The sequence below is a fragment of the Anas platyrhynchos genome, chromosome 15 (assembly GCF_047663525.1).
Source record: "Anas platyrhynchos isolate ZD024472 breed Pekin duck chromosome 15, IASCAAS_PekinDuck_T2T, whole genome shotgun sequence".
Classification (NCBI taxonomy): domain Eukaryota; kingdom Metazoa; phylum Chordata; class Aves; order Anseriformes; family Anatidae; genus Anas; species Anas platyrhynchos.
Window position 1 is genome coordinate 3,347,426 of NC_092601.1, and position 12,571 is coordinate 3,359,996.

General features: G+C 39.0%; 1 protein-coding gene across 1 annotated transcript in view; it reads left to right on the plus strand.

Annotated features, from left to right (window-relative positions):
- The first annotated feature begins 3,554 nt into the window (after positions 1-3,554).
- The window catches only part of TEKT5 (tektin 5), a 28,880-nt gene continuing 19,863 nt past the window's right edge, over positions 3,555-12,571 (plus strand). Inside the window, exons 1-5 of the mRNA XM_005027500.6 lie at positions 3,555-4,175; positions 5,381-5,464; positions 6,933-7,003; positions 8,927-9,070; positions 12,347-12,569. Coding sequence (XP_005027557.1) covers positions 3,615-4,175; positions 5,381-5,464; positions 6,933-7,003; positions 8,927-9,070; positions 12,347-12,569 — 1,083 coding nt within the window. The 5' untranslated portion in view covers positions 3,555-3,614. The remainder of the gene's footprint in view (positions 4,176-5,380; positions 5,465-6,932; positions 7,004-8,926; positions 9,071-12,346; positions 12,570-12,571) is intronic.

Consider the following 12,571-nt stretch of genomic DNA (forward strand, 5'->3'; position numbering starts at 1 on the left):
TTGTACAGCTCTGAGATTATCCCTTCAGTAAGATAATTCCATTGCCATATTTCGTACCAGTTCTGAGTATATTTATTTCCGTTCCTTGCTATTACACAATTCATTCCCGTTAATTTAATAAGCGCATTCATTTGCAAGATTTTTCTACCTCGTTTTGGTCCATCAGCTTCTAGCAGTCTGATAACTGCTGTGTATGTAGGTAAAGGTTACTAAATCCACAAACCAAGGAAGCGTGCGCTTGGCTGTGGTGCAGTCTGGGCCTTGTTACCAGCACCTTATCGTGACCGCTGCCTCTGTCCACTTCCACGATAAACCAACACTTCACCTGCCTAAAAGTTGTGGAAACTGCAGCTGTAAAGCTGAGACCCGTACAGATACCAGCAAAGAATCCCTAACGGTAATTCACATTCAGCAAAAAACAATTCCTGTCCCCAAGGGCTTGTGATCTAAATAGAGGTGAACATTGAACAGAACCGTTTTTAGTCTCATGAGAAGGAAAATGTTTCTTTGTCAATCTTTTTACCTTCCCTTCATTTTTTTCCATTACCTATGTACACAGTTCTTGCAATGCTATTATAACTAAAACAGTGCAGAGGTGCAGCCATTGCAGATGCAGCAGCAGCCATCTGAAAGTAGTAACGTGAGTAAAATTTGTGGTTTTGCACAAGTTAAACCTTCTGAATAAGACTTTAAATAGTACAACCAATTTGCTTGGAAAAAATGCACGCAATACTGAGAGATGGAGTTAAGAGAATCTTATCAAGTAGAGATAGAGCCCCGACAGCATTAAACTAGGATGCTACTTAGTGTCTTTGTTAACTATGGTACATTGTGCAAATTAACTAAAGCAAGAAGCCTTGGGCCCCTTACCAAGGTCAGTCACCTAATAAGAGTGTGAGCCTATCTTAAGAAACTGGTAGAAACTGGTCCTGCGGACGGACAAGAGCCAAGGAGCAATGGAATCTGCACAAAGACAAGAGGTCAGCTAGTGGTGATGAGGAAGAGTCATCAATCTTCATCCCCACAACCCCTGACAACCACCACCAGGAGACACTGTGCAAGCGCAGATGGGAGGAGTTTATGGAAATTGAACTAATTTTAATATGAAGTGGGGACAGGTTATGATTAGGCATATTGTGAAACTTCATGCGTATGTAACACTACTGCATATGACCATGGCAAATTGCCACGTCAGGTGCACACGATTTTGGTGGGACTACCCCCCATGCTGCCCATTGCTGAATAAACATACCTACTTTACAATCTTATTGATTGTGGAGTCTGTTTTCCTCAAGTCAATACATACGTGACCTTTAAAGAAGTTTTCAGTTTTCCTTGTGGAAATGCATATAATAAATGTAAGCCTTGAAACAGTCTTATATTGTATAGTTACTTTCCATAAAGTGTTGCTTGCTCCCATGATGAAGCCGACAATTTCCAGTTTAAACACCACTAATAGCAACTCAAACTTGAGGGAGAGGCAGGTCTGTGGAGTGGTTTTGCATGAACAGTGAGTAAATCAATACACTTCCTGCTCATAAAGCCTCCTTCCATTGTTTTGGTTGAAGGTTCTGTAAAAATGGACTTTTTCTGATCTGAACACAGTCTGGAGTCTCAAGTATTTGAGTAAACTTGATTATTTTAACATGCAATAGTTAACATGTAAGGTGGTCTCACCTTAGAAAAATAGTATATAGAAAAAAGCATCTGGTAATAGCTAGGAAGGTATCAGCAAACCGGTCCTTTTGACAGAAAAATACTGCGAAGTTACCTCTATGAAGACTCTTCACTTCAACAACTGAAAATTTTTTGGAAATAGCATTCTGGGAAAAAATAAACAACAACCACCAAACACCATTCTAAATAACTGTCCACCTACAGATAATATAATCTAGGAAAAAGGTTTTAAAGTACATTTAAGTTAAGGTATTTGTGGAGTTTGGCCTCTGGTTCCAGTTATTACTGAATAGTCTTGTTACACATTTTCCCTTTCAGGGATACTTATTCAGGTAAATGCTCATCACAACTTGGAATGTGCAGAACTTCTGTATTTACTGTTCTGTAATTATCTTCTATGGGAAACTAATGACAAAAATGTTATGAGGAAATGGATCCAAGTGTTTAAGCAAATTCAAATGTCTGGACTGGGAAAAAGCTGGCCTTCCCTCTGAAAAAGTTGGCTCAACAGAGCGCTTTAGGTGTGTGCTGCTGTTCAAACATATGGATTAGATTCACTGATGTCAGCAGGACTTTCCACAGTTTAAAATGAGGATCATGTTCAAATCTTTTTCTTTTGGGTCCAACAGACCATTCCCTGTTCTCAAGATTATAAAAAGCATTCCCCAGGAAAAGGAATTGCACTGGGCAACAGATAGGCTTTAGAGAGTTTGAGTCAGGCTGAACTCAGTGCTGAACTCTGCCAACACTCTTGCAGTCTCTCATGCTCAGGATTAACTTCACCCTCCTGGGCAGCTGCTGAGAATTATTTCCATTCATTATTGCAAGAGGAAAGTTTTTTATGTGTGAGCATTTGTGTAACAATCCTTTGCTGTTGAGGCACACTGATGCAGAGCCCAACCAGGCTGTGAGGTTCTGCTGCCTGAATCTCACCTCCCTATAGTTAGCACTTACATTTGTATGTGTTTTAAACTTCATGAGAAGACTTACTTAACTTACAATAACCATTTACTTGAAATTACCTCTACTGTTTTTTAGCTAAGGTGTAATGCCATGCTAGCTTTCTGAGACAAGATACATGTATGCTGCAATGTAATACATATAAATACATATATATTTTATTTTCCCACATTCTAAAAAAAATGTAGCAAGCCGATTCATAGTTATGTATCTGGAGAAGGAGAATTGACAGCAACTCTTTTGCCTTTGACCTAGAAGAAAGCTGTGCTGATAGAAGGACTCGTAGGAGAATGAAATAGAGTGCCTAATTGCAAATCGTTATTTATGTTCAAAATCCTTGGCACAGAAGATGGGTGACAATGGAGTCTTAGAGCACTGGATTTCTTTGAAAAACAGACCAGAAGCCTGAAAGGAAAAAATTAGAAAAGTAATTTCTCTGACAAGTTACATAACATTTATAATTTGAGAGAAATCATCAGAAGAGGAAGGGCTCTCCAGCCTTTGTACTTATGGAAAATGAACACAGTTGAAGGGAATAGCAAAGCCCAAGGTATTTATATGTGTTTTCTGGTTGCAGATGGACCAAACCATCTGCAGACATCACTAGAAGGTCATGAGAGACAACACCCAGAGAACGTGTTTTGGTTCAGAAGGCTTGTCCCTGCTGCCATGAGTAACAGATAGCTGAGAACCACTAGGAAGTAAAACTGAAATTTCATTTCACTGAGGCATGCTAAGTGAAAGCAAGCCCAGAGGCCCATCTGGAGTGAGCCTTCAGCAAATCCCTCTTTGCCAAATATTCCTACAGGATGACAGGAGAACACCAGGAGGTGTGAAGGCCCTCAGAACCCTATGACACCACCACTGTGTCACAAGTAGTCGAGTGGCCCAGAGAACAGCATCAGTTGGGGACAGCCCTGAGAAGCATCCCACCATTTGGGGACAGCCTGAGGGCTGCTGCCTAAGCCCCAAGCAGGATGGAGTTTCTGGGGACCACACAGGTAGCCAGCTACTGTGGCACGAAGAAGAGATGCCTGTTCCCAGACCCAGCCCCCACCAGCACCACCAAAGACTCCTACCAGTCTTACTACCTACCGGGATACCGCCACCTCAGCTCCTGGAGGCCCAGTCTGCTTCACAAAGTGATTTCAGTCCCTCCCAGCTCTGATGAGCCATATAATCTCACTGGGCGGCCACCTACCGTTCTGCCCACATTACGGTCTGCCCTGCACGCGCGCTACAGCACTCGTGACTGGCACCATGCAAACATGGTTCAATTAAAAGGCTCTGAAACCTCCAGGTACTGGGCTGGTAGGCTAAACACGGATTCAGTGCGACTGATGCAAGATAAGGACCAATTGACTTATCAGATGCAAGAAGACAGTAGAAGAAACCTGGGAGAGAGGATCTCCAACATTGATTTCTGGAGATCTGAGCTTGTCTATGAGCTAGAGTGTCTGTTGAGAGAGACCCAAGCCTTGGAAACCGCAAAGAAGCGTCTTGAATGTGCTGCAGATGAAATACAAGGACCTCTGAAGGTAGGTGTGACACAGCTACTTACTTCATGACTGTGTTGTGGAATGGGTAAAGAAAATAGTTTCCTCTTTGTTTAATACTTTTAGGACTTTCACTATTGTCATCAAGACAGATCTTGGTCAAACATTATTCTCAGTAAGGAAGAAGCCTGGCCACTGTGGTTTTTGCACGTACTAGTCAATACATGAACCTGTCAAGACACTTGTATGTCCTCTTTTCCCTCCTTTCTGACACTCCAGGAGGCTGTCTCCCTCAGTCACTGGTCCATCAGCTCAGTACCTTCCAGGAGAGCAGAAGATGGCCGTGTGAGCTGCAGTGTCCTGATATTGTATTCTAGCTCTGAATTTTTTTGTGATTGCTTAGGGAAAGTAACGTTTTCTCTTAAAATGGCATGTCATTTGTGTTATATCTTGAAGTTCTCCAGAATCTTAATGGCAAATTAACTGCAACAGAGAAAGCCACGGTGATGTATGAGCCTATGAATGATGCTAGCAAAAACTCAAAGCATGCAGAAACTAAAGTCAAAGTTATCAAAATCTGGAATCTTGTAGATGAAAGCTGTTTTATCAGAAATGTTTCTATACAGGTACAAGTAGATAACCAAAATTCAGTATTCAATAATGACATTGTGTGTATCTACATGGATTCAGACTGACAGGCTGAGGAGGCTTTCTATTTAGGGAACATTTTCCGTTGAAAGGCTTTGTGCCAACTGAAGGTGTTTCATTTACTGCTATGGTTCTAAACAAGTGGCTGAGACATTACAAGTAAAGTCAGCCTGCTCAGACAGGTTAACTGGACTCATGACTGTAGCTATGAAACTTCCAAACTTCATCACTAGGTAAGGGAAGATTAGGGGAGGTGAGGTTAAAGGATTTTGCTATGAATAAGTGTAGAACACAGGTGTTTTAAACCACTTTAAATCAAAGCTGGGACAAGTTGAGATGTAGGCCGTGCTACACAATAATGTGCAGCTAATCAAATGGAAGCTAAGGCAGCTGGCAGTCCCTAAAACATGTATTAGCAGTTAAGGAAGAACAAGCCACCAAGACTCATCAGTTGTGTGCAGTGAAGCTACCTCCCTGTTCTGTTTCAGCCTCAATAGCTGGTCATTACTTTATGTGTCAGCTCAGTGGCCCCTGCAGTTTGGCATTTACTCTCTATAATGTACAGAGCCTCTTTCAAATGTTCCTTGATTTGCTTGCAGACTGCCCTGGAATGCTTGTACTACCGTGAGAAGCGGAAAGGCATAGACTTGGTTCATGATGATGTGGAAAAGAACCTCATAAAGGTAAGACTGGACTTCCTAGTTTATTTTAATAACTGAGGGAATAACCAAAATCCGACTAAATGTTTATCAGCAAAAGAATTAAAATATTTTCTTTCTTTAGTTGATTTGGAAGACTAAGAGGGGAAAGGAGACAAAACTGGGTTAAACTATGGTTAACGTTCTGTTCACCATCCCTAGAGCAAGAGGAATAGCGTAGCATCCATGCGAGATCTTGTCTGGTTCTATCTTCTCAGAAGCTATAAAGCAATGTAGAAACAATCCCAGGATTGTTTTCTAGGCCACAGTCTGTAAAATCTCAGCAGTCTTTAGGGTGTAAAGTGCTGGTATAAAATGCTGGTTTGCTGCCTTGCTTTCTCTATACTCTTACTGAACAAAGAACATGAGGCTAGTAGTGACTGCTAAATCTTTTAAATAATAATAATAAAGAAGTTAATAAAATTTTGCAAAACTTTGAAAGAAATTATATTGGATGTATATGAAAACAGAAATATTAGAAATTTATGGGACAATACCATTCTTTCCATTCTCGCCTACCAATCTTTAAGCATTTTTCTGGATTAGAAGATTTCAGAAGGATGTGCAGACCACTTCAATAACTGTTGTTCAGAGCCTACAGTTTGCAACTTGGTGTTTTAGAGTTTCCCGTGAAGAACCAAGGACAAAGGACTATTTTGTCATAACATCAAAGCCAGTTCTAAAGTTGCTGTCATTCCTTCATATACAGTACAAGTACAGAGACAAAACTTGTATTTTTAAATCCAAGCTGTCTTAATCACTTCCAAATAATTTAAAACACTTTATTCAGTTTCAAAATGTATTCATATGAATAATTTTACACGCTCAGGTAAGAGAGTACCTTGGGCTAAAAGAGGGTTTCTAAAAAGGAAAGAGGATGGAATACCATAAGGGACTATGAGTACCATGTTTGCATAATTTCCAGTGTGAGATGTTTGAGGTTTTATTTCTTTATTTGGATCTGAGTGGAAACTTGGCTTTGAATTGTTTTGACTAATATTATAGTTATGAAGAATTTTATAGTACTTACATTAGGGAGCCTGCTTCTGAAATCAGATATGGTTTTGACCTATTCTATTAACAACGTTTGTATTGTAGAACAATGTAGCAGTAATTAGAGAGAATAGTTTAATGGACTAAGGCTCATGATACAAGTATCTTCATTATACCTAAGCCAAGGAAATTTGGCTTTCTCTTTATTAGAATGACTCAATCCATTAAAATCTACAGGCATGTTTGATATGATATAAAAAGCTATACAAAAACAACTCCAGAGATAAAGCTTTGTAGCACTGAGGAAGAGAGGGAACAAAACTCATCCTTTCTTTATCCATATTACTTTTGAGATATATGAGATGGTTGCAACATCTAGAATGTATAATAAAAATGGTATATTCACTAAAACAAATAGAGTTTGATGAAAACACTGACAACTGAATATTTTCCACTCTAGGAAGTTGATGTATTCAAGGATTGTCAAGAAATATTGGCAAAACTTGCCCAGAGAATCAATCATCAGTTGGGGTAAGACTTTACATTTAATTCCTGTTTTAAAGATAGGAAGTTGAATTCAGTGTTAGCTGATACCTAATGAAGACTATAAATAACCAGTGCAAAATCAGAGGCTTAGCTTATTAGATGCTTTTGGCCTTCCACTTCTAATTCTTATGAAGGATAGAACAGTATGTTAAACTGCAGAAGAGCAATACCTAGCATTTAAAGCACTAACTGAACCAAGACAATTTACCATTTTCTGTCAAAGATTTCTCCCATCTGCAGTTCTTCTGACTCATTCATATAAGACCACTACAAAGATGAGGGCATCTGTTTTTCAACTGTCTGACTTAAAAAAAAAAAAAAAAAAAGTTGCATTCATAGGGATAAAGAACAATCTCATATAACCACCTGGCTAAGAAATGACAATTTCTGTGATGAGACAAGCCATCCTAGGGTTCTGTTCTGGACAGAAATGAGAACAGGACTCCCATGCCATATTGCCATCCTACAGACTGCAAAGGCAGCATGCTTTCAAACAGCACGAAGTAGATGTAAAACTAGAGTTTCCAAAGGTAACTGTGACACAATTTTTAGAGTCATGTTAAACCTGAAATAATTAAAATAGGGGGCACTAGTATTACAGCTTTGTTATGCCAATGCTGCTATATTTGCCACACTGGAGCAAAGTTCAAAGAGAATAAAGGAATTATTTTTTTTTTTTTTTTTAATTACAAAACTAAATTCAAAAGCAAAATTTTTATTCACAAAAGAAACAGTAATCTATGCACATCATAAAGTATGAATTGAGTTACCGATTAGACTTGACTTAAATTAATTTTATGTATGTTTATATGTATTTTATAGTTAATAATAGTTAAAACTATTCTGTATATAGCCTGTTCTGTTGACTACACTGAACTGATGCAAATTTACAAAGTAATGTTTCTATGACATGACATGATTCTCAAAAGGAACAGGTGAAGTACTCACACACAATGAACATAACATTGTGAAGTCCTTGATTATTATATTACCAGAGATAAAGACCTAAGCAGACTTCATCAATTATCGCTCTTATTAATGGCACTTAGAACTCACATGAGTAAGGTGATAACTGCAGCTCACCCCACTACTGTGACATATGAGGCACATGATCTGATAAAGGCTAAGTTCATACCTGATGGCATGAACTCTTTCTGGTTCTTTAGGGCAGCATTTCTGGTTACTTTTCATTCAATTTTGTGACCAAGTCAGACAGACTAGTACTAATGGCAATTTACATTTACATCATGGAAACAGCAATATTTGCAAAAAAGTCAACACGTTTGCAGTCTTCCTGATGCACTAGAATGCTGCACTTTGATTTTGTTCATCCATATTACTCCCATTACAGTCCAAAGGCCACATCAGGCCTTCCCTGCTTTAGGAAGAGCCAACGAGATTAAGTTATTCCAAAAGTTCTTTGTGGGTAAGAAAGCAGTGATGGAGCAACATATTTCTCTCCCGCTAAGTGATTTTTCCCCCCCAAATCAAGAGAGATGGCATACTATAACTCTGCTACGCACTTTTCTTTCTCACAGTTTTGCCAGCATGCAAGCTATTACTGAATGCTTATTCGCTTTTGCTCCAAGGCTTTCCTTCATGCCACAAAACAGCTATCTGTTGTTTTTCATACCTGTGGTCAACTGTCATCAAAATGACAAGCATCATTCAATGCACTGAGTTAAATGCTATTCTTTGGGGAATACTCACCATAGGCTAAAAGGAGAGCAGGGATGAATGGTACAGCAGCTCCCTCTAGTTAAATTACAGTGAAAAGCATTTTCATGCCACTGTAAATGCCAGCAAACTATAAAATGAGGCATTGCAGGGTGCTAATGAAGGCAATTAGCTACCTAGCACAAAAGCATTAAAGGCAGTTCGTATTAAGGCAAGACTTTCCCTTCACAGCATCAACAGAGATGCACAGCATGCACTGGAGCAGGACCTTTCTGACAAAAACTCTGCCCATTTTATTGATGAGAAGTGCTTTAACCTGAGGAACACATCAGACAGCATCAACTTCTACCATGGAGTGGAGAAAGTAGATGGGACGTGAGTATAAGTGGTCACTGTCACCTGCTCTTTCCATGTGCCCTGCTCTAAGCAGGAGGCTGGCTGCAGCACAAGTCCTTGCTCATACGTGAAAAGTGATAAAGAAGTGGCTTCTCTCTCTGTACGCTTCTGTCTTTCCTTAGTGCAAAATCCTCTGTCACTCAGTTATTCCCTGCTTTCTAACAGCTGCCATGGTCGGAGGCCTGGCAGTCTGCAGCACCTATCATGTTCAATGTGCAGTGAGCTGTACGTTTCAGAGAAGACAATCCTTTACAACTGTGTTGCAGCCGACTCCTAGCCTTCAAACTGTTTCATGCAGATACCTCCCTGTGGTATTGATTTATAATCTGTGGCCTTCAGGTTTCAAAACCACAGAAAATCAAAGCAAAATCCAGCTAAGGTGTGCAGTTAAGTGCAATGGGGTGAACCGCGTGCAAGTGTACACCAAGGACTATATAGATACTTTTTTTCTTTTGGAAATTAGGCCATCAAGATACAGAGGTACATATTAAATAGTATGACCAGAAAAGATTTGGCATAGTTTAGCACTACTGACTGAATTAAAATTTCCCAATTATAAACAGTTTTAAAACTTTATCAGTAGTTGCCTTATCAACACCTGCATCCAATCCTGAAGCAACAGCAGCGGGAAAACAACTTGCAATAGAGGGCAGTGTTTTTGTGTTGATGACTTGCTAGTTCCCTTCTCGCTCTTTAGCATAGCAGTATCTGAATGGTGAATGTACTCTACAATCTCAAATGATGGCGACTGTGTCTTCTTGGACAGAGGAGGGAAATTCCTTGATATTTGTTTGCTTATAGTCTGCTTTTCATTAAATGATCACCTAATTCATTACTGAAATAAGGGAACATCTGAGAGAAACTTAGCAAGCATTCTGCTGACTCTAGTAACACTACCTACTTTCAGGATTAGCAATGAATAAAAATATTCTTGTTAACTCTAGTAAAAAAGGAGATTCATGTGGATAAATTTAACAACCCTTTTACTTTCTAACTAACCATAATCCAAAGCAATGCCATTTTTCATTAATATTTTACTGAAATCATTTGGCAGACTGAGACACACCTGCAGCACTCAGGAGCAGAGCAGGTGCTTTCTGCTCCAGTCGTTCACCAAAGTCAGCCAGATAAATTAGTCTGGAAAAAACAACGTTAAAGAACAGATTAAGTACTAAATATTTCAAACAGTCAAGATGAAAACCTTCTTGGAAACTTAATTTTCTGATCAGAAAATGAGTATAATCCAGGAGACCAAAAAGATGAAGACAAAAAAAAAAAAAAAAAAAAGAAAGAAAGAACAAATGTCCTGCAGAATGTACACTGAGATCATTTGGATAAATAGTTGTAAACACTGTCAGCTCAGGTTTAATATACTGATTTATGCACTCTACTACGAAATCATGTCGGGTGCCTGAAACTTTTCAGGGCAACTGCCTAAATGAATGTGTAGCACTAAGGATTTCCTTAATGATTTAGGAAGATCAGTGCTCAGTTTGGAGAGAGAGGAACACCCTATGAAAAACTGAAAAAAAGGCCACTTAGAAAACAAGCACTGGCAATTTTTATTTATTTTTTGCCTCCATTAGTATTAATTCTCAGTGTTAAATTAAAATCTAAATAAAGTAATTGTGAGACTCGAAAAATGGTGACTTATCCATGCAGAGTTTAACATGCAGGCATAGTTCTTAGAAGGAAGTTTTGTGTGGAGAAGGAAGTCTAAAAGTAGGCAGAAGTTTGTCTCAGCCTTTCAGCTGGTAACTAAAACATATGGATCTTTCCATAAAACATGCTAAATATTTCTGGTTGAAGGTCAAAGTGACCTAGTAGGCTAAGCAATGCATTAAATGGGGTTGTGAATTTAACTCCAAAGAGGGTAGCTTATGTTCCACCACTTTTCAAGCTGGGGGCTCAGGTGGCAAGTTCAGAGTCCCACAGACTCCCAGGTTGGAAAAATCTGAGTCTGGGATTTAGGTTCAACTAATTATGATATTGAAGGTCATCTGTGAAGGCTGAGCATGAAACCGAGCATCCCAAAATTTGTTTGGCTACAGGATATTGCAGAGGGAACATTCATGGGTGGTATTTTCAGTGCTGGAACCCTACATTCAGTTTTTCTCTCTCTATTCATAGACTTTTCCATAACAATGCCATTTCTGTATGTCCCACAGATATTGAAAATTTAACAATAATAGGCCTGTATGTTAAAGCAGAAATGTTCATTATAATACATGGAAAAGTAAGAGGATGAAAATACTCCAAATGATAGAGATGGAGAGTGATGGAGCCGGGAGAAAATTCCTTTTTCCTTCCTCCTATCCTAGCTCAGTCAGTACCTTATCCGTTTTCCTGCTACCATTCATTCTGATGATGAAAGGAGGCCTGAACCACTTGCTTTATTGTGTAGGTCATATATATCTCATGAGGCAGGGCTGCTCTGACAGCAGACCAGAAGTGTTGCCTAACAATCCTTCTCTTTTGGTTTCTTTTTCATTTTCCTTGGGTTCTCATGTCATCTGGTAGTTGGTGACACACAACTCAGTTTCCCAGGACAAAGGCTTTGCGTTCATGAAAGTAAACAGTATTTGAATCTATTATGATGGTGTGCAATGGACAGGAGATCATGTTAAATTATCTAATAATCAATTAAGGCCTCAAGCACTCTTAAACTTGAAAAAAAGAAATGAGTCAAACTTCATTTGACATATAGCAGGTATGAACTCAGACAACCACCTAGTCTGTTAAAGGCTGGAAGAAGCTGCATTGCTGACATTCTTACTTGATCCCAAATAAATATATTTTTAAGCATCACCATACATATACAGCAAAACATAAATTTACTGTGGAGTTGATGTCATAGGCAGTGAGACCTTCAGTTAGCAGCTATACAAATATTGCCTGGAAAATGAAGATTTTGCTGGGGATTAATGTAATTTAATTATCCAACTTTGAGGAAATTAGAGATTTTCATTCTCTCTCAAAAACAAAACAAAACAATTTCTTCTACAATCTTCAAGCAAGCCATTGGAACCCTGTAGAAGCAACAGCTCTCCAAAATCTCAGTGTGAACAAATCTTTGCTGTATATGAAATCATGTGAAACAAAGAAAGAAAAAAATGCATATGAAACCCATAAAATCATCTGATGTATGTGCCTGCATAGTTTGTACAATTCAGTGGATGGACACTTAATCTCAGTGTAATTGCCAATTAATAGAAGATAGCTCACCTAAGCTTTTACTTCAATTTTCCTTACTAGTGTTTCAGTTCCTGTAACATGGGCTAAATTCAGTGAAGACAATATCAGATGCTCTCAGCATGCAAGGGCCAACTCTGTCAAGCTCCGTGAGGACACAGAGGTTGGACTGGAGAGCACATCTGAGGAGATGTGGAATCAATTTGTCAGCACCAACTTGGCCTTCAATAATCGCATTGCTGAAGTAGCTGATGCAAAGAACAAACTCCAAGCACAACTGGCCAAGGT